The sequence below is a fragment of the Lupinus angustifolius genome, chromosome LG03, assembly GCF_001865875.1.
Source record: "Lupinus angustifolius cultivar Tanjil chromosome LG03, LupAngTanjil_v1.0, whole genome shotgun sequence".
NCBI classification, from domain to species: Eukaryota; Viridiplantae; Streptophyta; class Magnoliopsida; order Fabales; family Fabaceae; genus Lupinus; species Lupinus angustifolius.
In genome coordinates, this window is record NC_032011.1 from 10,136,513 (window position 1) to 10,163,909 (window position 27,397).

Genomic DNA, 27,397 nt, shown 5'->3' on the forward strand with positions numbered 1-27,397 from the left:
GGTTTTATTAAGGTGTAGGGTTGAGGAGAATAAGGTGGATTAGGATAGTGTTATCCATGAGGATAAACACTATCAAGTTATCCATAAGGTAAATATAAGGCAACCTCTCCTCTTCAAGAATAACTTCTTGAAACTAAGACACACCCTCACCATAACACACACTCTTAAGCAAATGCATTTTCTCTCATTCCCCTCTAGAGAGAAACTAAGGAAAACCATTCGGCGCTCTATCATCTGGAAGATCATCGCACCCTCATACCTTCGAGATTCCGAAAATGGCTCAACAAGGTATGTTCTTCATATTCACCATGAACTCATTTGGGGTTTCTTCGGTCTAGATCATGGTTGTTCCATTTGGATTTATGTATGGGCATAAACATTAGGTTATGGGAACAAAACCATGGTCATAAGGACTTCCGTGTTTAATCTATGAATTTCGGATGGAGAAATTTCTCCTACACCACAAACAAACCAGGATAAAATTCCTTGTTGCATGCTTTTTCTATCCCTAATCTCTTTACATTTCAAGTCTTATAATTGTATGATATTAGCTGATATTTTGGATATTGTTAGGTTGTTGTGTGTAGTTTAATTCTATACAAAAATATTTGCTTTATCTGTTCTTGAATATCGGTGAGTGACTGTGCAATAAGTCATTCTGCAACTTGCTGGTTTTCTGTGTGTTAATCGATTAAGACAGAGAGTTAATCCATTAACTACGGCTTTTTCCAAAATAGGGCTTCAGTGCGAAAAGCGGTAATTGGTAATTGCGACACCTATTCAACTCCCCCTTCTAGGCGTGTTATGTCCACTGATACCTAACAATTTGTATAAGAACTCAACCAAGACAGCTTCACTCCCTGCATCTTTCGAAAGTTAATGGTTATCTTAAAAGTAGACCATAGTTTCATGGGAATGAGGAAACACTTGTGGTTCATAATGTAGTAATGATAATATTTCTAGTTTATTATGCAGGTATCTTTGTAGTTTATTATATTTATAGTTCATTTTGTTACTCAAACATAATACATTAAATCTATGGTTTTGATTGAATTATGCATAACAAGTGTGTTAAAAAAATTATACATTATTATCAAATGATATTTTTTTCTCAAAAATATTAAATATATTAAAGTTTAAATAATTATTTTTAATGTTATGCGGGCTGGTCCACTAGAACCCGCAACCCGCTTAGACCAGGTTTGGACTACAATTTATTACCTATAAATTATACTCGGACTTTTTAGCCCGGTCCAGTTTGGCCCAAACTCTATACAGACTAACCCAAACCCATTTGGGTAATCCGTTTTGACAGGTCTAGAGGTCATCGAATAGTTTGAAAGAATGAAATAGAGACATGATGACTAATAAAATCCTTTTAGTGTAATGATATTCATTATTTATACTATTAGGAAGAGCTTACCTTGCCATGAAGGAATATCTAGTGACTTCATCATGGCTGCTGGCATGCCATGATCTCGTGATACAAGTCAGACAATCTGGAGTCTTCCCCATGGCAGCTCCTAGGCATCCCTTACAAGAGTCTTCATACAATGCAAGTTGGGTCTTAAATCAATTTAGATCTTGGGTTATGTCTTTAAGTCTTACAATCCTATTCCTTTTCAATACATACTGGATATGTGGGATGGAAGACCAAATACAAATTATTGATTAACTATTTTTGTTTGTTTGCAATAGCTATTATTAACTTTATAATTAATCAATATGCAAACAAAGAGTAGGACAATGCAGCCCCTTCATAAAAATAGTTAGTTCGTCACCATTAATGTTTTTGTCCTTACTAATAAGCCTGAAAGAAAATAGGATGTGGGGGTTATTATAAGAATTAGTTTTGTTTATATTCAATTCTTACTATTTAATTTTTTACTTATTTAAAAATTTAATTTAAATATACATTGTTATGTAATTATTTATAGAATTTCATTCACATTTATCACTTCAGTTCCACTCCTGGCTTTTCCTTTCCTTGCTTTGCACGAGTTGTAACTACTTGTAATATAAATTATATTGTTTGAATCTTTTATTTAATTTGGGTTTTTCTATTCGGACTGCCCTAGCTATTTGAAAATCCAGGTCATACTTATTTGGTCGTGTTCAGGTTACCCTTTTCTTTCTTTTTGGAGACTTTTGGCTTGATGATAAATATTTATAGCACATGTGACAACTATCTTAACGTTGTTTGAGGCATAACAAGTACTCTTTTATAGGATTGAGTATAATAAATGTGTTAAAAAATTTAATATCTAATTATATATATATTTTTTTAAAATAGTTTAAAATTGACTAAAATTTAACTAATTTTTAAAATGTTATCTCGGTCGATCCACAACAATCTCTACTTAAATTAAAACCGATTTGGGTTATCATACAAGTTACAACATATATAAATTATAAGTGGTGCCTTTAGCATTGCTTGATTTAGGTTGAGCCCTATGTGGGCTAGCCCAAACTCCTTAAGATAGCCCATTCTAACACGTATACTTGCAAACAATTACATGAAGATATGGATGCATCATCTCCCTTGCACATAGTGATGTTTGCATGGTTTGCAATGTGTCACATGAGCCCATTTCTCCTCCTCTCTATCAAATTTGCAAAGAGATGACACAATCTCTTTCTTTAACCCTAGAAAATACAAGCCAAATTAGAGCCATTTAACTTTTATCCCTATCAATGTTCCCCATGGTGCATAAACCACTTTCAGTTGTGTCCTATTCTTTAGGCTCACTCGTAATAACAGCTATAGTTCATAATGAGAAAGACATATCATAGTTACTTGCTAGGTGGTATAGATAATTAGACACATGTACTTAGTTCATTTGGCTATATGTTCATCACTTTTACATCAAATTCATAAGACATTCTTTATGACAAATAGGATAAGTCATATAATGAGGGGATCAAGTCTTTTCTGTGAAAGATATTTCCAAAATATTTAAATTCTCATAACGGATATATCTATACATTTGTTTCCTTACAATTGAAACAAGATGATAGTTGTATCTCTTCGTAACAAAGTATAAATCTCAAGTTTAATCCTCTAATTGACATGTTTCACAATTTAGTATAAATGTGCATATAAAAATGGAAAGTTGCATGTGTGAGGAATCAAACATAAAGCACAATTTTATATTACTTAATTTATAAATTAATAAGTATTTGGACAATTGGGTTTGTTGTGTGCTATATGTCATTTAAGGAACTTGTGAAGGTACTATACACACAAAAGCCTTGTCTGAATCTGCGTTAATATAAAAAATTGCGCATCCGATGAATCGAACCCCGGTCAGTACCGTAGCATCCGAGGAATCGAACCCCGGTCAGTACCGTGGGAGGGTACTATGATACCACTACACTAGATGCGCTTCTCATATTTTGGTATTTACTTTTAACTTCTAGAATTATAGGTTCAGTCTTCAACTATATAACAATATATGATAGAGGAAGATATGTTTTCCTTTTCCTAAACCATAATATTTGTCCGTACTTATATGGGTAGTAGGTATTTTCAAGTATCTAATGAATTTTTAATTTTAATTATAAATTTATATACTTTATAATAATTAATGTGCAAAAATAATTATTATATGAATAATATTATATTTATATGATAAATTTATGAACGTAGTCAAATATGTGTAATTTATTATGAAATAATAATAAAATATATAATATATAATCTTAAAATAATAATAAAAACTATAATATATATAAAATTTTAATTAAAAATTAAATTTAAAAATTTGTGGATACCACAAGATAGATATCATAAAACTCATTTTCACTCATAAGTTATTATTGCAGGTAATCATTATGGTATTTCAGGGTACCCATAGGTCGATTGTTTTTGTCATCTCTAGATGGAAGTCTACAAAGTTTGATAAGATTAGAATAAAAATTATGTACCTAAATCTATTACAAAAAATTATAGACGAATTTTTATGGAATTTGAAAAAATTATGTAAATATTTTATGTGGTACAACCTTATTAATTTAATTGATTTTTGGAGACTGAGTAAAATTTAAAACCTACCTTTTAAGAACAATTAACCATTATAGCAAAGAGTGTACTATTTAATTTGTGTCACTGTAAATATTTATACACAATTACAATATTAACTACAATCATTTGGATCATTATTTTTTAAGAATAAATGATAATTAAATATTAATGATGAATAAAACACTACCAATCTATACATTTTTCATATAGTATAATATTCCAATATTTATTTTCATATATAATATATCCTATTGAAAAATATTAGAAGAGCTTTTGTATACAAATTATATATATATATATATATATATATGAGGATGAATCTGGTTACACACAAGTTGAGTTACACTAGTTACACTAAATCTCAATTATTCATTTTTTTAAATCTAAAAGACCAAATGAGTGGAGCTTGAAAGTTTTTTAAGATTGTTTTTTTTTTCTCTTATCATTTATTGCACTCACATATTTGGTCCGTTGGATTTAAAAAAATGGCTAAGATTAAATATAATTACTGTAACTTAATTTCAGTGTAAAATATGGTGTAACTACCATCATGGTATAATTTCTAATTTTATATTTCATCCTTAACATGTTTTATTTTCTACAAAAAAAATCATATAATTATAGGTAATTACTATCAAAATTGCAAGTTAAAAATATTCATCTCATCTAGGATATCTATACTATATATCTATACTATATATAAAGCCAAAACTTGAAATAACTTTCCTCATGGTGTAATTTTTATTTTCTATATTGCCCTTAACATTATTTAATTTTTACAAAAAAACTATATAATCCTAAGCAACCACTACCAATACATTAATTAACCACATATCTCACCTTAAATTAAACATCTATATCTATACTATATATAAAGCCAAAACTTGAAATAACTTCCCTCATGGTGTAATTTTTATTTCCTATATTGCCCTTAACATTATTTAATTTTTACAAAAAAACTATATAATCCTAAGCAACCACTACCAATACATTAATTAACCACATATCTCAGGCAGACACGAAGTGTCTGTACACACTAGTTATAATAATAATAATAGTTGGATCTAGCAATTTTAATCACAATACACCAAATAGGAGCATATCCTCTCCAATGTGGAAGAGAGTACTCCTTACTTTACTATTAGTGTTAAAGATAAAAATATCATTACAATTATAAATAGAATGATATAATTATCATTACATCTTATTTTCTGTTTTGTTTTTAAAATCACTTTTCCCATTAGCGGAAAGGAATCTAACTCACCAATCAGACACCACTATCAATAAAAGAAAACCAAAAGGGTAAGAAAGAAAAAAAAAAGAGGGATATAAATAAAAAAAGGTAGAGTAGTATGTTATATGGAGAAAAAGACTCATCTCGATCATTGAAAAGACAAGTTGTAATTTTTGTACATACATTTAAGGATAACAATGTCATATCATTATATGTAGGGATGAGTAGGACCTGACCCTACTCACTCAACCAGTACGGCTTGATCAGATCAGACTTGAAAATGATCGGGTCTCATTGGGTTTAGGATCATGTTCGGGTTCAAAAATGTGACCAAGTCAATATTTAGGGTTGGGTATGTACCAAGCATGACTCGGCCTGACTCGTCCTATGGTCACTCATTCATCATGTTTGTATGTGTCTTTATTCAAATGTGTACAAAGTAATAACATATTTTTGGTCGAAAGTATAATTGATTCTATAATTTTCATCTTATATACATGATTAATAATATATACATATAGGAATGACAACGGGTCGGGTTTGTGCTTACCTAAACCCGAAATTCAAAACCCAAACTCGAATTAAGCGGGATTGAAAACAAAGCTATCATCCCCGAACTCGCCTGGAACATGTATTTATATATATATGTATAGGTTTTATATATATATTTATGTATAATTTAATAATTTTAAATATATTAATCAGGTTGAGGGCGGGTTCGGGTAGGGTATCAATTATACCAAACTCGAACCCGGAACTTGAACTCTGGTAAAACTCGAACCCAGTTACATTGGGTTTTTCTATTAAATTCGGGTTGAGTTCGGGGTACCCAAAATTTCGAATTTTATTGTCATCCCTATACACATATATCATTTTATATGTCAACCACATGTTCATATTAATATGCCTATATTTAGGGTTAAGTGATAACATACCTTAACCTATCCCAATCCAACTCATAATTATATGTAAGGACAATAATATCATATAATCCTTTTTATTTTTTTATTTTTTATACACTCTCCTCTCCAAACTTACATATGAGAGATATAAAAATGAGTATTACATAAACAATAAATTATTTCATCATACTAGTTGTAATAAAAAAAATTATAATTTAAAAATATCCAATAAAAAATATAATATAAATTAAATTATGTAAAATGAATATTTAATCACATAAAATAAAAACAAAGAAAAAATGTGAAAGTTAAAAAACTTATTTATTCTCCTATGTGTTCTCTCCAAATATAGTGTATGAAACATTTAATCAAAAGGTTGGACACATAAATTGTTTTATCCAGCCTTTTCTATTCACATTTTTAGAAATTAAAAAATATAAAAATTAGAAATCAAATTGTTAATAAAATAATATGGAGTTCCTTATCCTTTAGAAGGTAGCAAAATTCCTTATAGCACTGATTTTAGGGCCCTTACACATGTAGGCACAATCATTAGTCATAAGATCACATAAGGAAACCAACGAATAATCAATCATTAGTCATTAGAAATTTAAAATTCAAAAACATTAGGCCAAATTATTGTTACCTTGTAATTCAAAAGTAGTTTTTGTTAGTTTTTGCAACCTACTATAAATAGATTTGTATACCCAACTTAACTAACTAGAATTTCCAGAAATAGAAAGTTCACCAATTCATAGTTCAATTGCATTATTTTCATTCCATTCATCCTCTCCTTCGTGCTCCCTCTTTCTTTATCTTCTTGATGTCTAACAAACTGGTATCAAGAGCCATGTTCAGAAAAACAAGAATACACCTCTTCATTCTCTATCTTCTCTTCATCCCTCTCTCACACTCTCTTCACGAATTAATGGGACAAACAAGCTTCCCTACAAATCTTCCCATCCTCGAGGGGAAGAACTGGAACATATGGTGAGTTCAAATGTCAACAATCATGGGTTTCCAAGAAGTACCCAAAATTGTAGAAGATGGACTTCCAGCACTAACAACCTCCTCATCAGAAACACAAAGAACCTTGTATAAAGAAATTAAGAAGAAAGATTGCAAAGCCATGTTCTTGCTACATCAATATGTTGATGAAGCACATTTTGAAAAAATCTCTGAAGCAAAATCAGCAAAGGAAGCACGGGACATTCTTGAGAAATGCAATGAAGGAGCTGAAAAATTGAAGAATGTGAGATTGTAAACCATGAGGAGGTAGTATGAGCTGATGCAAATGGAATCCAGTGAGAGAGTTGCACAGTTTTTTAATCGAGTCATTAGCCATACTAATTCTATGAAAGCCAGTGGTGAGAAGATGGCAAATTAGGTCATAGTGGAGAAGATCTTGAGAACACTTAGCCCCAAATTCGATCATATAGTTGTTGCAATTGAGGAATCTAAGAAAATAGAGGAATTGAAAATTGTGGACCTCCAAGGTTCCCTCGAGGCTCACGAACAAAGACTAATTGAAAGGTCAATGGAGAAACATGTTGAACATGTTCTACAAGCATACACCTCAAGAAGAGGTGGATATGACAGCAAGAGTGGACAAAGAGGCAGAGGCAGGGGAAGAGAACAAAGAAGATGGAACCCTAGATTCTCTCAAGTCTCAGATCAAGAAAGGGTTGAGCCTGATCAAACAGAACACACATCAAGAAGAGGTGGATATCAGAGATGGCAAGGCAACAAGAAAAGGGTTGATAGAAAAAAGCTGAAATGCTTCAATTGTGATAAAATTAGACATTTCAGTAGTGAATGCCAAGCAACTTCAATTCATGGTGAAAATGGATTTAAGCATCACATTGAGGCTCACTTGACCAAGAAAGAAAGCAATGAAAGTCTAGATGATGAACCAGTGTTGTTGATGATGACCACCAATTGTGAGTCAAGTAGTGATGATAAGTGATATATAGATTTAGGATGCTCAAACAACATGACTGGAAATAGGAATTGGCTAGTGAACTTTGATGAGAACAGAAAGAGCAATGTAAGATTTGCAGATAACAAACTAATCCAAGCAGAAGGAATTGGTGATGTCTTGATTAATAGAATAGATGGGAAGAATGCAATGATAACTAATGTGCTCTATATTCCAAACATGAAGCACAACTTACTCAGCTTGAGACAACTAGTAGAAAAGGGATTCTCAGTTCAGATGCATCATGGTGTGTTGGAGATATTTGATGCTACTTAGAAGAAGATATTGCAGGTTCCCCTTGCGTAAAATAGAACTTTCCAAGTCAGCTTAAGAACCATTGGAACTCAGTGTCTATCAGCCACATCCCTCTCAGAAGATTCTTGGCTATGGCACCTAAGGCTAGGTCATCTAAATTTTAGAGACCTGAGCTTATTGAGATCCAAGGATATGGTCAAAGGACGACCATTAATTCAGACCCCTAACAAGGTATGTGATAGCTGCCAAATAAGAAAGCAACCTAGATCATCATTCAGTGCATACACACCCTCTAGGGCTAATGAAATGTTAGGTATCAGTGGCCTAAACACACCACTAAAGGGGGATTGAATAGGTGTAGCGGTTATCAATTACCGCTTCTCGCACCAAAATCCAGTTCTGAGAAACAACCTAATTAATCGACTAACCAGTGGGCTTAATCAATTAACACAAAACAAAAACAGAATTATCAGAGCAGCTATTTGCACAGTTATTTATCAACAGATAAGCAGAGATACAACAGATATTTTTATGCAATATTAACGAGGATATAGCAAGGTATAAGCATGCAAAATATCAGCTTCAAACTCGAATTAAAACAGTAAGAATTATCAAAGAGATTAAGAGAGAACAGCTTGCACAAATGGATTTTTATCCTGGTTCGTTTGCGGTCCACTGCAAACTACATTCAGGCCTCCCCTTCTGATTTTGGGAGATTTTCTTCTTCACTATATTGTACAATTAGTATAATCACGTACACCAATTCAATTTACAAGACTCAAGATGCTTCTTTCTTGAATTCCTAGAACATCTAATCCTTGGATTGACTATCCCTATCGCTTGAGAAAACCTTTCTCGCGATCCATCCCCAGCCAAGATCCTCATTCTCAATTCAAGACCTCCTAGTCTTGGTGAAGAATCACTTTATCTCAATGGTGGTAAGACACCAAAAGACTAACCCAAAGTACAAAAACATTTTACAAAGAGGAGGAGGAGGAGGATGAGGAGGAGGAGGAGGAGGAGGAGGAGGACGAGGAAGAGGAAGAGGAAGATGAGGAAGAGGATGAAGAGGAGGAAGAGGATGAAGAGGAAGAAGAGGAAGAGGAAGAAGAAGAGGAGGAAGAAGAGGAAGAAGAAGAGGAGGAAGAAGAAGAGGAGGAAGAGGAAGAAGAAGAAGAGGAAGAGGAAGAGGAAGAGGAAGAAGAAGAAGAGGAGGAGGAGGAGGAAGGGGAGGGAGAGGGAGGAGGAGGAGGAGGAGGAGGAGTAGTTGGAGGAGGAGGAGGAGGAGGAAGAAGAATAATAAGAAGAATAAGAAGTCTGAGATACATTTGCCATACTAGACCAGAAATTTTATTCAATGTAGGAGTTACAAGTAGATTCATGAGTAATTCAATGTAGGAGTTACAAGTAGATTCATGAGTAATGCAAAACAACCTCATATGCTTGTAGTCAAAAGAGTCCTAAGGTATCTAAAGGGAACAATAGATTTTGGCATAGTCTTTTCCCACCAAGATGAAAGAATCAGGCCACATATCATGGCCTATTCTGACTCTGATTGGTGTGGAGACATATTAGACAAAAAGAACACCATGGGATATGTTTTTATACTTGCAGGGGCTCCAATCTTATGGTGCTCCAAGAAATAAAAGGTGGTGGCCTTATCAACATGTGAGGCAGAGTATATTGTTGCTTGTTCAGCAACTTGCCAAGCTTCATGGTTGTCCTATGTGTTGATGGAACTTGGTATGCAAGACAAAAATGAAGTTGAGCTTTTGATAGATAGCAAGTCAGCCATTGATCAAGCAAGAAATTCAGTCTCTCATGGTAGAAGCAAACACATAGAGACAAAATATCACTACATAAGATAACAAGTGGTAGAAGGGAGGATCAAGCTAACCCATTGTAAAACAGAGGCAAAATTGGCTAACATTATGACCAAAGCTTTGGAGATAGAAAGGTTCAAAAACTTGAGGAAGAAGATAGGAATTCATAGCCTGAAAGATGTTTGAGGAATAGAATTCGGGTTTGAGTTTTTGATGTGTAAGGTTTTTGAATTATGGGGGGGTAGTATATTTAGTTTTTGCAACCTACTATAAATAGACTTGTGTACCCAACTTAACTAACTAGAATTTCTAGAAATAGAAAGTTCATCAATTCATAGTTCAACTAGTAGGATACCCGTGCATTCGCACCGCACGGGTGGTAATGTATTTTGTATAAATTTATTAAAAAATGAAAGCATAATTTGTTAATAAAAATGTTATTGAGGGTTACCTCATAAAGATGATGTTTATATATTTGATTGTCGGTGTAGAGTTGTTGATGAATTAGATAGAGTTGAATTTATTATATTAAATAAATAAAGAATTGTTAGGATGAAAAAGTTTGAAAGAAAATGAAAGATAAGTTGGAGAATACATGTAGGTGATTTTTGTTGTATTATCATGATTTTCTAGACACATGCTTTTTGTAAGAGTTAAAATTGTATATTGATGCCAAAAATAAGATGCATTGATTGTTACATGTACAATATCTGAATGACAACCTCTTGGCAAGATTTGTCTGAAATCACATTAAAAAGACTTCAACATTTTCTCTGAATAAAATTGAGTCAATTGTTGTTGTATTCATCATATCTCTCAGACATTTATCAAGTGTACTCAAGCAAGACTTATGTGTCATTGGAGTTTCATACCATTCAATTAATTTTTTTGTTTCAGTAAGTCTGCAAGTTCAAACCCTTAACAAAATGTTACAAACAAAGTTGTCAAGATTTGATACATGTATTTCGAGTTTAGAGTGTGATATTCAAACCCTTATACTTAGCTAAAATATAAGTGCACATAGTTCAATTACATTATTTTCATTCCATTCTTCCTCTCCTTCGTGCTCCCTCTTTCTTTATCTTCTTGATGTTCTAACAAATACATTGAGCCCTTTCTAACTATAAGTCAATTTTGGTTATGAATTGAACAACTTGGCTATGATACCAAACCCTACATATAGACGCCCTAGATGATGTTTTTATCTGACATACCTATGCGCAATTTAGTGTTAATCAATAAATTGAATAGTATTAAAATGAATAATATAATAGAAAACAAAGTGTAATTATCATCATTGTTTACCCATAAATTGAAAACAAATTGTAATTGTTGTTACTACGAGGAAGAAAAAAGAAATACCCGAAGGTTGGAAGATACTGACGGAAAAAAATAGAGAGGGAAAAATGTATGTAGTGGGAAATGAAAATAAAGGTGATAAGTAAAACTGTTGATGCATTGCCTTATCCTTTTATAGATTTCACAACTATAATAAAAGTAACAAAACATGATTTACAGTTTTGCACGTTATATTGAAAAGAAAAAACCACCATGTTCAAGTAATTATATATGCACACCTATTTATATATACCTAATTATTTATATGTTGTGTTCACATAATGTTATGATCCATGTTCCCTTCAAATGGAAAAACTGTAGCAGTAACATCAGAGAATTGTAACATGGAACATGAAATGGAGAAATAAGTTATATGTTTTTTGGGTAGAAAATAGAGAATAATAAGAGCAAAATAGGAAACTTCAAAACACACATTTATCAAATTGAAACTACTTGGAATGAGAATCAAAGAAAAAATGTGAAAGTTAAAATACTTATTTGTTCTCCTATGTATTATCTCCAGGTGCAGTGTACGAAACATTTAATCAAATATTTTGGTACATAAATTGTTTCATCCAATCTTTTCTGATTACGTTTTTATAAATTGAAAAATATTAAATATAGAAATCTATGTGTTAATAAAATAATATGGAGTTCCTTATCATTCAGAAGAAAGCAAAATTCCTTCTATAACAAAAGTTGTTTCAATTTTCCTTTGATAGCAAGATGCTAGTTTAGTAGTGTAAAGTTTAACTGAATCTTCAAAGTCGAGAGTTCAATTCTGAAGAGCGACACTTGTTAGGCGAGGCAGCCACGAATCCCAAAAGGGATTAATTCCTTAGCCAAAAAGATGAAAAAATACTTTAATAGTACGAAAAAAAGTAATTTCAAAATTTCTTTCTATAACTATATGTATCAATTTTCAAATTATATATATATATATATATATATATAAAAAGTTAAAATATGGTCTACCTATTTTGTTCTTAACATGTTTTGTTTTCTACACAAAAAATTCATATAATTATAGGCATCAAAATATTAATTGTTAATTGAAACTGGTCATCTCACTTTATATATGAACTATAAAGTATAAAGTTTCTTTATCTAAACAGTAAGATTAGGTTATTATAGGCAAATGGAAATTAAGGAATGATATGATTTCTCTACTAACCATCCCATCAATACTCTATGGAAGTAGAGAGAATTTGGTTTGCATCTCCACAGTATAGTGTATACTCATGTCCCAGCTGAATATGTGTCTATTTTTTTCGAATTCAGCTGCTCGCCCATACTAGATGAAGATTATCACACGTAGTAAAAAATAATCTTTAACGTTTATGATTTTTAAGTTATTTTTTAATAAAAAATTATTTCTCTTCATAGTGCTTAGCTGGACTTTCCGGTAATTTATATATGCTTAACTCCTATTTTTGAGGATTGGGTGGGCATAGAATTCTAGAATAATAGAAAGCACTTTGAATCTTACAAAATTAATTTTGCATGTACTTCTTTATTTCCGGAAAAGTAAAACTTTAAATTAATACTTAAATATCGTGAATGCGAATAGAATGCTAACAATGACAAATTTTATTTAAGTTTTTTCTAGTTAGCCTGATAATCTTCTTCTTTTTTCCGGTACTACCAACGATATTCGCTCACTTTTTTTGGGTAATGAACTAATCATTTTTTAGTGTGTAATTATCCCTCCTAACAAAAATCACTTATAAGAATCGAATCTTTAACCTTTTGGTTACCCAGAGAAATCTAATAAGGCCTACACTACCTTGTTAGTAGCCTCGTCATCTGATTTGAGAAACTAATGGATCTTTCAAAACTGGATGATGGGCATCTTCATATTTTTAGAAAGGCCTCATTGACAGCTTAACCAAAGTTGATGTACTTAATTAAGAAAAAATTGAGGGTGTTTTTAATATTGTAGATATATTTCTATTTGCTCATTAGTTACGAGAAAAAAGATGAATAATGTTGCATCATTCATATATTTTTACTACACAGTCAGTATATCTTTAATTCATTTGTATTGTATTATTTATAATAATTGTAGTTACCATGATAGTGTAAAAACCATTAGACTATTAGTACATACATCTTTTATCTTTATCTCAATATTATGATTTACATTATTATCTTTTGAAAAAACACAATGACAGAATCGTTCATGTTTTCTTCGAGCAAAATCAAATCTGTAGATTTTTACAGGTCAGGATTTCCCTTCGTTATTTTTTTATTTTCCTTCCAAGAGTAATGCATCCAAATATCTGATATGAAATGAGGTTGTACAGCAATCTAGGACTCTGTTAAACTGGTTTGAATTTTGATACATGTTACTGAAGCAAACAAAACATAATGTCATAAATTCCATAATGAAACATCACATGTGATAAAATACCAGTACCAGACACAAGAAACACCACAATGACATATATATGCTCCACTCCAAGTGAACCAGAATATACTTCACACTCAAGTTCCCAGCTGCTCAGAAACCATGAATCTTGATATGATCCTTCTTCACAATACCAGCCTGTTCATGTCAAGGGAAAAAGGTATTGTTGATTAGAAAGAAAATAAGTGTCCAATAATTTAATGGACACAGCTTCATAAAAAAAATTCCAGATAAGTTTTTCCATAGAATGATGGGACATAAATCAATCTTCAGTTCACGCTACAAGAAAGAACAAATATGACAACTTTCAGGTATCTATGATATTACAGATAGGGCCAATTAGAATATCACTACTAGTGAGCCAGACTCAATTATGATTTGATCAAAATTCATATAAATCAGTTCCCACTCTTGTGGCATTTGTGATATAAAATGTTGAGTGTAGGCGAGCCACTATCCTGCCCAATCAAGTCACTCTTCAACTGCCAACATGCTTGGCAAAAGCTCAACCAGCAAACATTACAATTGCAATATCAACAACTTTTTATAGGTTTTTAAAAAACAAATCCAGTTGCAAACATAATTGGTCTTTTACAAAAAGGAGAAACAGCAAACCAGCATCGCGTGGAAAGTAAAAGCATTCTCAAGCAAAAGAAACAATTCATAAATAATGTCTTTGAAAATGCCACAAACAAAAGCAGTGAAGCCAAAAGAGGGATAGTGAGGAACCAGCCAAACCATGGGACTCAGGATAATTAGAACTTAAAATGGAGAAACTCATTCAGAAAACATTGTTAATTGCATAATGCATAAGATGAGATGACAATTACCTGGACTAGGAAGGTAGATACATTTTTCCTCTGATCACCTTGAAGTTGAATAACCTACACAAGCAAACATGTTAAAAGAAGCTTATTAAAAGAAAATTAAAAGAAAATTTATTATAAACAGCTAAAAATAAAAAGCTAAAAATAAAAAGCAAAAAAAACCATAGCTGGTCAGAGATATATATCTTCAAAAGACAGCAAGAAGCTTATTTTGATGGAGCACAGAGTAGATGATTGTGCAAGAAGAGGATATCACAAGACGGACCTGTCCTAGTTCTGGGTCCTGAACGACTGTACCATTGCAACAGAACTCCTTTTTAAGGTCTTTAAGTATCTTGTTATAGCTGAACTCTTTCTTTAATCCCTGGACAGTAGTCAAACTTTTCCTACCATTCCGCTGCTGTATGCGAATATGCACGTACTCCTTTGTCCCAGCACCTGAGTCCTCAGCATTTGCCTCAGCAAAAGGATCTACCAATGTTGGCACAACACAGTATTTATATATTAGTTTTATGATAAATCATTAAATCTGACTGCCGTAATCACAGTAAGTAGTGTTCAGTCAATAAATACAATCTGATTGATATTATAAAGAAAATATTTCTGAAGAAAGTTGAAAACAGTGAACCATGTCAAACTGCATATCCAGGCAGTAAAAAGGAAAGCAAATCAGTTAGCAGTTACATTTCTAGAGTATAGTAGAAAGTATTTATAACTTATAGATTAAAATGTAATGTTCATACTATCATATTGGTTAGGCATAAACACTGAAAAATAAAAGACAACTATAAACAAATAAACTACTGTTTAAATTTATTAAAAATTATAAATATTTGTAATAGAAATTGAGAATGAGTTCATCAATAAGTACCCTACCCAGAAAGTGTATATACATTGTCTAACTTCAACTGAGGAAAAATACAAATAAAAGACATGCTATGTAAAAACCAGAGAGACGACAATAAACCCAACCATACAAGTATCTACTTACTTGAGATACAATGTTTTTCATATCTCAAACAAGTATCTTACTTAGCCATATATTATTAGTCACAAATTATTTGAGGATACCAGTATACTCCAAAAACAAACCAAAAAAACAGTAAACCACTAAACCATCACAACCAATCTATCCCTGCATGATGGACTGCATAACTTGAACAAGAAAATTAATTCACAGATAAAAATTATCAAGAAATTCCACCCTACCGAAGGTAGTAGGAATCTGAGCGTCTAATTCAGACATGAAACTTAAATCTCCCGGAACTAGAGAGCTGAAACCTGAATTCAGAATCAACGTGTTAGCCAACTTACTATGACATACAGACATAATAAGAATATCAAAATCGTTGTTGATAATCCTCCACAAACCCAAGGGAAGTATAATATATAAAAATATCATTTTGATCAGTGGCAGAAAAACCAATTAAATCAAATGATTACAATAATCTGCAGTGAAAAATGCATATAATTGTTTAAAATAAACTTACCCACAGTTTTAAATATTACAGTAAGGTTAAATTATAATAAGATCTTCATTAATAAGCAAATTCTATATTATACAGTACTACCAAAAATTAATCCAGAAGAAATTAACGATGAAACAAAATTTTAAGAACAGCTATATCGTCAAAGGTGATACGAATCAACTAGATCCAAAATTGCAACGCTAGATCAGCAAAAATACTACATGAAGCAACTAATTATAAAGGAAAATAACATTTTTTAAGTTCCAACAAAAAAAATACGATTGCTAAAGAGAAGATCTGATCAAAACAGATTAAAACCCCCAAAAATTAAGAGAATCATCGATTAAATTCAGAGAATATCAATACAAACCCTAAAATCAACGAGAAGAAAATTAGATCTAGAAACGGAAATTGAACAGGAACAATAAGACTATATTATATTACCTGATTACAATTTTAGGGTTTCGATGTGATATGCGAAGAAAGGGATAAAATCTTGGAACCCTAAATTGGACAAGTTAGAAGAACCCTTTACTTCTCTGTGTGTGTGTCTGTGTGTGTTTGGGCTCTGTTTGGGAAAAGAAAACGTAAGGAATGAGGTTTTAATTTGCAAGAGAAAACATAACGGTACGGGGCACTTTAGGTAAGGTAAGCTGACATCATGTGTGAAGGTACATTTCTACTCTCGGAAATTGATGTGGAAGAGCACGCGCGGAAATTGATGTAACTATGTAGTTCGATTAGATTTTAGACAAAGATTTGGGCTCCCAATTCATATCAAAAAATAGAAAAAATAGTGTATAATTAAATTATTTAATTATATGAGTTCTGTAGGACTCATATATGAGTTGGGACAACAGATTACTATATCAAGAATGAAACTGAGTGAAATTGAAAAAAATGACTAGTTGAGTTTATGTTTGTTCAAAGTTGAGTTGTAACCCATTCTAGATTGAACTATGAAATGAATGAGATTTTTCTGGTACTATTAATGTTATTCATTTATCTATGGGTAGGTAACTAATCTATTTTGGTTGTGTAACTGTCATTCCTAACGAGTGTTGCTCATAGGAATCGAATCCTTTATTTTTTGATCATCTTATAGATTTTCGCAGAATCTTACACCACTAGACAAATGTCTTTTAGTAAAATGAATGATTTAAACTAAAACCAAAAAAAAAAATTGGTTGGATTTCACAATACAGTTTGATTTTTTTCTTAAAGAACTAATTTGATTTCGTTCACGGTTCCAAAAGTTTTAATGGAATTGCATATTAAAAGCTCCCTTGTGCAAATGGATAAAATATGTTGCTCATTTTTCTATGAAGAAATGCACTTTGTTTTGTCATTGGTTTCTTAATCTACTAGCAGTATACCCATGTATTTGCATGGGTCATTTCGTGTGAGTTTCAAAAAATATATTTAATATTTATAGTTAAATAAAAGACTTAAGTTATTAGTTGTAATTTGAATAATAAACAGATTAGTGCGAAAGTTCTCAGCAACTAACAATATGAAAAACAACAAAATTGAAGGATCATAAAAGAATACACAAACAAAGTTTACATTATACATAACAACAAAATTTATAAATTCTACAATGGATTTGTAAATTATGATGGCAAATTAGTTGTTGTATTTTAGATTTCAGACTTCACTACTAAAAAAGTACATCATCATCACATTTCAAGATGTATATCTATGTGATTTTTCATATGGGTGAGTAAGTTTATATGGACCAATTAATTTTGTCATGGGAAGTGTAGAGAATTTGGGAAAGTCCTTGAATCAAGTTACTTTGTGTGAACAAACTTATTTTGTAATCTGTCATATACATTAAGATTTTTTTTGACAATAACTAAAAGAAGCTATTATGCTTGAAAAATCTTATATGATCTTAAAACTATGAAAATAGTTCTTTCAAAAACTAATATCGTGGGTCTATGTCTCCTACTTGTTATCTTTCTTCACGAGTTCCATTTTAGTTGCAAATATTATTGAATAATTTTACATGGTTATTTAATAGACTAAGATAAAATGACTATGTTATTATCTAGTTAGTGTAAGCTTGGAAGGTAGCTTATTCTCCTTAATATGATAATGATTTAATGTAGCTGTTCCTCATGGCTACAATAGTCCAACATCAAAGTAATTGATGAATTTTTAGACATTGATGGTTGGGAGTAAACTTCATGAGAGTTGGTTTGCTTCTCTTTGTATGCTTAAATAACATGATATAGTTAGTAGTATCCTATTAATTAAAAAACCCATCAATTAATATATAATTTCATTATTATTTGATTCTAAATAATATTAGTATAAAAATACATATTATTATTGTTTGAGACTAAAATAATTACAAACAATATGTTATGGTTTCTATTGTTACTATTTTAATATTGCTATAATAACATTATATTGCAATATTATAGTCAAACATTAAACTCTAAACAAAATATATTCATAATGAACATTGCCTAAAACTAAGAAATCATAAATAATTGAAATAAAATATAAATCAAATATGTTTTAAGACATTATTATCAAATATAAATATAAGAATATTATCATCATAAATATAAATAATTGAAATAAAATATAAATAAAATATAAATAAATAATTGAAATAAATATAAATAAAAAATATTGTTTTTCAATAATTTTAAAAATGTAAGAATATTATTATCATAAATATAAATAATTGAAATAAAATATAAATCAAATAGAAATAAATATAAATCATAAATATAAATAAAACATATTGTTTTTCAATAATTTTAATAATATAAGAATATTATTATCTTTATTTTAGATTGAGGTTGATTATTTTTTATAATATAGATTTGATGTTTTAATATTCTGAATTACTATAATCATAAATAATGATTAAAATTAATTTTAGTATCAATAATTTTAGCCAATATTATACCTTTTTTTACGCATCGCATATGTAAGCATATCCTTATATTTTTAAATAGTTATCCTCATTTTTTACAATTTTATAATTTTAACCACATGCGTTAAAGTAAATCCGTGTAAATAGATTTTTCAATAGTTTGTGTAAAAAAAAATTGCCAAAATCAATTCAAATAAAAAACAAGATGAAATTTTGTAAAATTCAACAATGTATGAAATAAAGATAAAGATATTGATTAAGGAAAAACAAATTTATAGTTATGTACTATTATTGTCCTATAATGGTCAATGATACATTATGTTCCATCCACTATTTATGAATCATAATTGTACAGATTGTTTGTCATCTACTCATTTATATTTATTTATTTGATGATTATCAAATTAAATAATATCTTTGACCATTTAATTTAATTAATTAAATGTCAATAATTTTATTTTTTTGATCCAAAGTTAATTGTGTATTATGCTTAATAAATCACACATATGAATATGTTATTTAATCATCTTATTATATTTGAGAATTTAACTTAATTGATTAATTGTGTATAATATAATTTTTGTAACTGATCCAAAAATTTTGAATTTTTCTATTTTTTTATGACATTAAAAATAGAATTATTTAGTTATTTTTTATCAACATAATTTTAATTATGCATTAAGTTTGCAATGTTAAAGTAACCATGTGCTCAATTAACCACGAACGTTATCGAATTCAATTAATTAAGACAAGTTATAGCTTAACGGATCCAAATATAAAAACATTATTAGAAATGATGTAAAACACTAATGAGTATATATTACTCAATTAATATCATATAAATTTATTAATTATAATTCTACAAATTATAATCCATTTTTATAACTGGTCAATAAATTCAAACAAAATAAAATATAAATTGAATTAAATATTAATATTCCATAAATTTATTATTTATAATTCTGCAAATTTATATACACAATGGACATTGCTTAAAATTAGGTAATCATAAATAATTTAATCAAAATATAAATCAAATCAGTTGATCATAACAATCAAATCAAATTCATTTAATATTTTAATTATTACAACATATTAAATATGAAAGAGAAATTCAATCCAAAAGCACAATAAAAAATCAAATCATAGAATTAATTGTGGGGAACATTTATTTAGTTTTTAGATAATGAAATAAAAGACATTCAAAGATAATCATTCCTAATAATTTTGGCTTCTAAAGTGTAACTATCAATTGATGATTAATTATGTATAATGTTATTTTTATAACTGATCGAAAAAATTGAAATTTTATGTTTATTTATGACATTAAAAATAGAATTATGTAATTATTTCTTGATCAATATGATTATAACTGTGCACGAAATTTCTAATGGTAAAGTAATCATGTAATATACTCAATTAATCACGTATTTATAGAATTTAATGAATCAAGATAAATTATAGGTTAGCGGTTCAAAATTAAACAAATAATCGAGAATGGTGTAAAATAATAATGAGTGTATATTACTCAATTAATATTCCGCAAATTTGTATTTCATTCTTGTAATTGATCCATAAATTCAAACAAAATAGAATATAAATGGAATTAAATATTAATATTCCGCAAATTTACTATTTACAATTATGCAAATTTTAGTCATAATGAACATTGCTTAAAATTAGAGAATTATAAATATTTTAATCAAAATATAAATCAAATCAATTGATTATCACAATCAACTCAAATTGCTTTAATATTTTGATTAATAAATCCTATTAAAGATTAAAGAGAAATTTAAACCAAAAACACAAAAAAACTAAATCACGGAATTAAGTGTGGGGAACAATTTTAAATTTTTAGATAACGAAATAATAGACATTCAAAGACAATCATGCCTAATAATTTTGGCTTCTAAAGTATAACTACCAATTGATTAATTATGTATAATGTCATTTTTAACTGATCGAAATAAATTTGAACTTTTATGTTTTTTTATGACATTAAAAATATAATTATTTAATTATTTCTTTACCAATATAATTATAATTGTGCATTAGGTTTCCAATGTTAAAGTAACCGTGTAATATGCTCAATTAATTACGCACCTTATGGAATTCCATGAACCAAGATACATTATAGGTTAACGGTTCCAAATATAAACAAATTATCAGAAATGATGTAAAACATTAATGAGTGGATATTAGTCAATTAACATTCCAGAAATTTATTAGTTATAATTCTGCAAATTTATATTACATTTTTGTAATTGGTCCATGAATTCAAACAAAATAGATTATAAATGGAATTAAATATTAACGGAATTAAATTGTCTTTACTAGTTATGATTGATATGATGATCATATTTACTATGATTAATTAGATAAAATATATATGTTCACCAATTAAACATGCCAAATTATTTATGATGATTAGAAAAAAGATTAAAGATTATTCTTACTCATTTAAGGCTGACACATTCAGATATCCAAAAATTAACTTTTGAATGAAAAAGAACAAACACATAATAAAATTAAAGACTTTATTAGTCTACACTTAGATAGTGAATGTAACATCTGATCGTTGTATCACAGGATGCCAGGTTTCTCTTATGCAAATGCCGAAACAAAAAACATGGTCAATTCGTATTTCCTACTTTAAAAAAATAAGCACATCGGAAAAATATTTTAACAAACATCATGTGAAAAAAAATGAAGTTTTTGTTATAGAATGCCGAGAAAAATGAAGTTTTTGACAGAAGGCAAAAAATATATTATTTTGTGATACATTGTTGGTGTAAGTGAGTGAAAGGTAGAAGAAGTTAATTTTTTTTACCTATGAGGATAAATAATATTGTGTGAGTAAAATAATGTACATGCATAAATTGATATAATAAACGAATTATATCTACCAACAAAGAAAAAAGGACATAAAATCATACATGTGAATTTGTTTGATAGTTGAAGATCATAGATTTGTTTAACAAAAATTGAAAGAAAAATGAGAAATAATTGTGAAAAATGTAGTTAAGACAAATATATTCTTACGGTGTTACAAATACTACTAAGTAGTACGTAAATAGAATGCACGAATTTAGTTATAAGAACGATAAAGTAAAAATGAAAAAAAAACATAAAATCATATACGAGTTGGTGAAGATGATAGATTTGTGGAACAAAAATTGAAAAAAGAAAGAAAAATAGTTACGAGATGAAGTAAAAATGAAAAAAAAAACTTCCAAGTAGTAATTACCAATATGTTTACATATACCAATAGAATGCATAGATTTAGTTAAGAGAATAATGAAGTAAAATTGAAAAGAGCATAAACTCATATTTGTGAGTTGCTTTGACATTTGAAAAAGAAGAAGTAAAAAATGAAAAGAATGGAAAATGATACCTTTGAATTGGTTTAGGTTGACGTTGAACAAAATTTGGAAAAAGTGAGAAGTAATATGTAATTTAAGTAGAGAGAATATAAAGAAGAAGATATTTTCAGAACTTTAAAGTCATTTGTGAAAAATATCACTTCTTTGGACACTTATCATAAATGAAGAGTGTCTAGTTTAGGAATTTCAACAACCCATCAATTTTACAAAAAAAACCTCTACTTTGTACACTTATCACAAATGAAGAGTGTCTAATTTTATAATTCCAACAACCTTCAAATTGACAAAAATAACATTTTCTTTGTACACTTATCACAAATATAAAATATCTACTTTAATATTTTCAATAACCTTTTCTTTTCTTATATAGATAGTAGAAGTAGAAGATTATTGAATTCATGATTGATCGGAACTTTTGATAACATTGTATTGTTATGATTTATCCTTCATAAAAATGTGATCATATTTTCTAAAATTACTCACTTAGATAGGGATATACCGTTAGAGGAGATAGGATCATCTCTATTAATAGAGAGGCAACTACATCAAAAACAAGAGGAAAAATAGTAATACCATTTGACACTTTTAACCTTAAGTTACAATGAGATGACATTTTTACTCTTATATATAAATACAAAAGTGATTACTTACAACACATATTTAAAGATAAGTATATTTATGTTTTTTTGGTACTATCATTTAGGATTAAATTTTAATTATAATTAATTATTTGGAAATTTTTTATAAAAACACCATAGACTTTATTTCTTTTGCAAATAGGTACTATGAACTATCTTTTCTTCCAAATTACCAATTAAACTTTAACTATTGATCAAATTAGTCCTAACAAAAGATGTTATTAAATTAAAGGCAACAATTTTTCTTTATGATGAATCTTCCTCCTTCAATATATATAGGGGACTTGTGAGGAAGAGAGACAAACAAACAAGTGAGAAGAGAAAGTGAAGAGTTTATATCCACTTATTATGATATTTGTATTCCTAATGAGATACTAGAGAGAGTTTGTATTTTCATCATCTTTGGATAATATTGAGTGTCATCCTCCTAGTAATAGAGCGTCAAATATTGTAATCATATTTTCTATAGTGGATATATTTTCTGGACTAGGTCTCATGGTTGTTTCCTTCTCTCATACAAGAAGTTTTTCCACGTTAAAATTTTTGGTGTTTTTCTTCTACTCTTCTCTATTTTCTTTATCCACTTGCTACTTCCGCAAATGTCCATTTTACATCACACAGGGGAGATAAATTGATTCTAAATTTTCCAACACAATAGAGATATTATTTTTGGCAAATATTATGAAGAAGACTTCATTGAAAATATACAAAGTATCAATATTAATGATTAACAAGCAGCTGCAATAACACAAACTCGAGATACTATTGTAAATCAAATATGGGAAAACTATTGCAGACATTGAGGATATTTAGATGATTGATGAACACATATTTATAAGACACTAATTGCATTTTAAATTAGAGAAAAAAATATATATACCGATAGTATAAGCATTTTTTATATTATTATTATATTATTCATAATTTATTTTTAATCATTATTGACTTTTAAATAAAAGTAATGTAAATGAGTGGTAGATGATATATTGATTGTATATAAATCTTTAAACTGTCAGTATGTACATATACATATATATACATATATATATATATATATATATATTACACTCTTTAAATTATTACTCGTTAACTTTAGGTCATATTTTTTTCTTTAAAAATTCAATAGGTTAGTATTATTCATGACTAAACATAAACTTTTTATAATGTTAAAGAGTAAAATGAAAATAACTTTCTAACGAGTTTATATTCGTACTCTTATAAAAAATAGTACAAAAATGATATGATAAAATGCATAACATGAAAAGCAAAACCTATGTTGCCAAAGCAAATATCTTAATTTAAAATCATTATTACAACTCATTTTTGAAATCTATCTATATTTAGTGTCCTCAACTCTATCCTACCCAATAATATAATATTACTTAATGTTCTATTTTATTTCAGTAAGGGTTATGAAAAATCAAATAAGAATAAATATTTTTTAATGATATATGTGACAATATACTATTAAAAAGGACAAGATTGACACCATCAACTTAAAACATGTGATCTCATCTCATTCAAAGAGCACAGGGCAAACCATAAAAGCACACTCTAAATGCTTTACGTAACCCTAGATACATGATGATCTTTATTAATTACAAAGCATAGTTAAAGACATAGCTTATATAACCTGGTGGTATAAGCTATATTACATTTCAGTCTTATAGGTTAATGTCACATGCACGAAGGGGTCCAAACCCACGGGTACTAGGCAATTTCTCAAGCTCTTGCTCTAACAGCTCCTCTTCCTCTCTCCCCTCACTCTCCTGGCTTTGGTTCTCATATATCTGCTGCAATGCGCGGCACTGGCATCTCTTGTTCAGTCCATTCAGTTGGTCACAACATTGCTCTAGTTCTTGTGATTCTTCTGATTCTTCACCACTCCGGGTATGTCGAATAACATGATTGATTCCTCGATGGATTTGAACATGATCCTCATCTTCTTCTTCATCCTCTGGTTGCTGATAAACCCTCTGAATAATGTATCTCTCGCAGTGCCTCAGTCTTAACTGCTGGGGTTGCTTCTCACAGCTTTGTTCAGATGAATGGTAGGCATTAGTGTGCACTACCAAAACAAGAGCAGCGAGGAGAGCAATGAGAATTGTGAGGTTAGCCATTTGAGTTGAACACTGTTGTTATATGTTTGATGTTGATGGATTGAGGATAGAGAGTGCATTTGAATGGTTGGGGCATTTTATTGAAAGATTTGAGGTTTTGCCATTAGAAATTTATAATTTCTAAGAACATCATATATTTGATACAATCACTACAACATTTTTCAGCTACGACAACGTCTAAAAACCGTTGCCAAAACTAAAAAAATCGTTCTCTTTGTCATAGGCAACGATTTTATAACTGTGGTAGTCTAAGGCGTTGCCTTTTGTTTAGACCACGGTTTTTTTACTTTTGGCAACATTTTTTTAAAACTGTTGTCTAATATTTAAGATAGGCAACAGTTTTTGTTTTACATCAACACCAACGGTTAAAAACAGTTGCCTATAAGATAATAATAATAATAGTTATTGTTATTATTATTAACTATATTTTTGAACTTGAATTACAGTAAATCTACAACAAACATTCATGAGACCAATTTAGTGATACACATAAAAACAATAATACAACATATTGTTTTTTAATATTAAATGAGTTTATACAATTGTATACAAAATCATATTAAAACAAAATCATGTGATCAAATAAGTACACTTGTCTGTAATGATTGTTTATGCGTATCTCTAATAAAACAATGCCAAAATAGACATGCTTGATCAAATACTTTTTACAGCCCAAAATTTGACCCCCACTATGCAAAAACTTGATTTTTCTTCTTACTCAACTTGATCTCCAAAAATGCTCTTCAGACTCACTAGTTAGTTGGTCTTCACGGTGTTCAAGTTTGTACTTCAACCAAGCCATATTCCTTGAATAATTGTAGAAATCACATCTATAAAAAGTAACACATGAACCAAGAAACTATTAATGTGTAATGAGATAGGATGGAGCAAGCAAAAGAAAAACAAGGGACAACATCTAATGACTCACTCTGGGTTATATATTTTGTTGATGAGATAGATATGCTAAAGAGATAAGAATGCAAAAAATATATAACAACAGTTCACGTTAATCATAATAATAGACATATATTTACTACGTCTCTAATCAAGAGATAGTATTATTACCATCATTTATTTGTTGTGTTTCATATCAATATCCAGGTTTTGATAAAACTTTAATATGGGAGAAAAATTAGAGCAAATACAACCATTCATTTGATGCATTTCATATCAACATCCAGGTAATAATAATAAGAGTGACCTTTGGCCAATGTTCATGTAAAAAGAAGGGAACATATGTTTTCACAATGCTTTCTGCCAACTTATTACCTGCAAAACAAAAGAAGGGAACATATGAAAGAATTTGTCTTAGCAATCATGGATGTAGAGTTTGAGAGTTGGGGGAGCAGTCACAAAGGTCTACTTGAACTCTCAGACTAAGCTGTTTTGTTATTGCTGCTATGACCATACAAATTGAAAGGTCTATAATCTATCTTAAATATAATATATTATAATGTATATGTATAGTTAACATGTAATAACAAAATAGTAGGGTTGAAATTGAAAAAGGTAATCTATCTTAAATATAATATAATGTATATGTGTATGTATCTAAGAATGATTGATGAGAATAATAACAAAGATTTGTTTCATAGACAAATTGGCTAGTGACATAAGTATATGTTCTATGACTAAGGTGTAACACCGCGAATTTTACGATTTTGAACTATAAGATTTTATTAATATTTTTATTAATTATATATTCGAAAATGAATTTCTGGGAATTTTCAGTAAAGAATTAGACGAAACTCTAGTTGAGTTTTAGTCTTGTAATTTTATTTCCTATTTTGTGGTAAATCTTGGTAATTTTCGGAGACAGTCAGTTCTAGACCACTGTCGGGGCCGAAATCCACCCGGTACGGCTCAAAAAGTGGTTTTTGAGTTCCGTAACTCGGAATCCAATTCCAATCGCACCGTTGGCTTCGTAATTTCATTTCGAGTCAAGATAGACCCTGAGATGGTCCATACCTATTTTCTAAATATTTTTCACTCGGAATGCCGAAATCCGAAATTCTAATCGGATATTACGATCGGGCGATTTATAATATCTGATCGAGTATTAGCCGATAATACTCGAGCATGTTTATCACACATGTC

The 27,397-nt window shown here is 29.7% G+C and overlaps 3 protein-coding genes across 3 annotated transcripts; 1 reads left to right on the plus strand and 2 right to left on the minus strand.

Annotated features, from left to right (window-relative positions):
- On the plus strand, window positions 7,173-8,126 carry LOC109342330. The gene is made up of 2 exons (XM_019580334.1): window positions 7,173-7,412; window positions 7,548-8,126. The coding sequence occupies exons 1-2, from the start codon at window positions 7,173-7,175 to the stop codon at window positions 8,124-8,126; spliced, it is 819 nt and encodes a 272-aa protein (XP_019435879.1).
- On the minus strand, window positions 13,836-16,847 carry LOC109343336 (protein translation factor SUI1 homolog 1-like). Its single transcript, XM_019581578.1, has 5 exons — window positions 16,705-16,847; window positions 16,001-16,072; window positions 15,057-15,262; window positions 14,795-14,848; window positions 13,836-14,102 (listed from the first exon to the last, which is right to left on the minus strand). Exons 2-5 carry the CDS (start codon window positions 16,035-16,037, stop codon window positions 14,058-14,060), a joined length of 342 nt encoding a protein of 113 aa, XP_019437123.1. The 5' UTR covers window positions 16,038-16,072; window positions 16,705-16,847; the 3' UTR covers window positions 13,836-14,057.
- LOC109342331 (2S albumin-like) lies at window positions 24,845-25,300 on the minus strand. Its single transcript, XM_019580335.1, has one exon. The coding sequence runs from the start codon at window positions 25,298-25,300 to the stop codon at window positions 24,845-24,847; it is 456 nt and encodes a 151-aa protein (XP_019435880.1).

Coding starts and splice junctions, on each gene's coding strand:
- LOC109342330 (XM_019580334.1), top strand. CDS start 7,173: ATGGGTTTCCAAGAAGTACCCAAAATTGTAGAAGATGGACTTCCAGCA. Junction 7,413..7,547: donor GAGCTGAAAAATTGAAGAAT/GTGAGATTGTAA, acceptor ATGGCAAATTAG/GTCATAGTGGAGAAGATCTT.
- LOC109343336 (XM_019581578.1), bottom strand. CDS start 16,037: ATGTCTGAATTAGACGCTCAGATTCCTACTACCTTCG. Junction 14,849..15,056: donor AGGACCCAGAACTAGGACAG/GTCCGTCTTGTG, acceptor TTGCTTGTGTAG/GTTATTCAACTTCAAGGTGA. Junction 14,103..14,794: donor TATCTACCTTCCTAGTCCAG/GTAATTGTCATC, acceptor TGACATGAACAG/GCTGGTATTGTGAAGAAGGA.
- LOC109342331 (XM_019580335.1), bottom strand. CDS start 25,300: ATGGCTAACCTCACAATTCTCATTGCTCTCCTCGCTGCTCTTGTTTTG.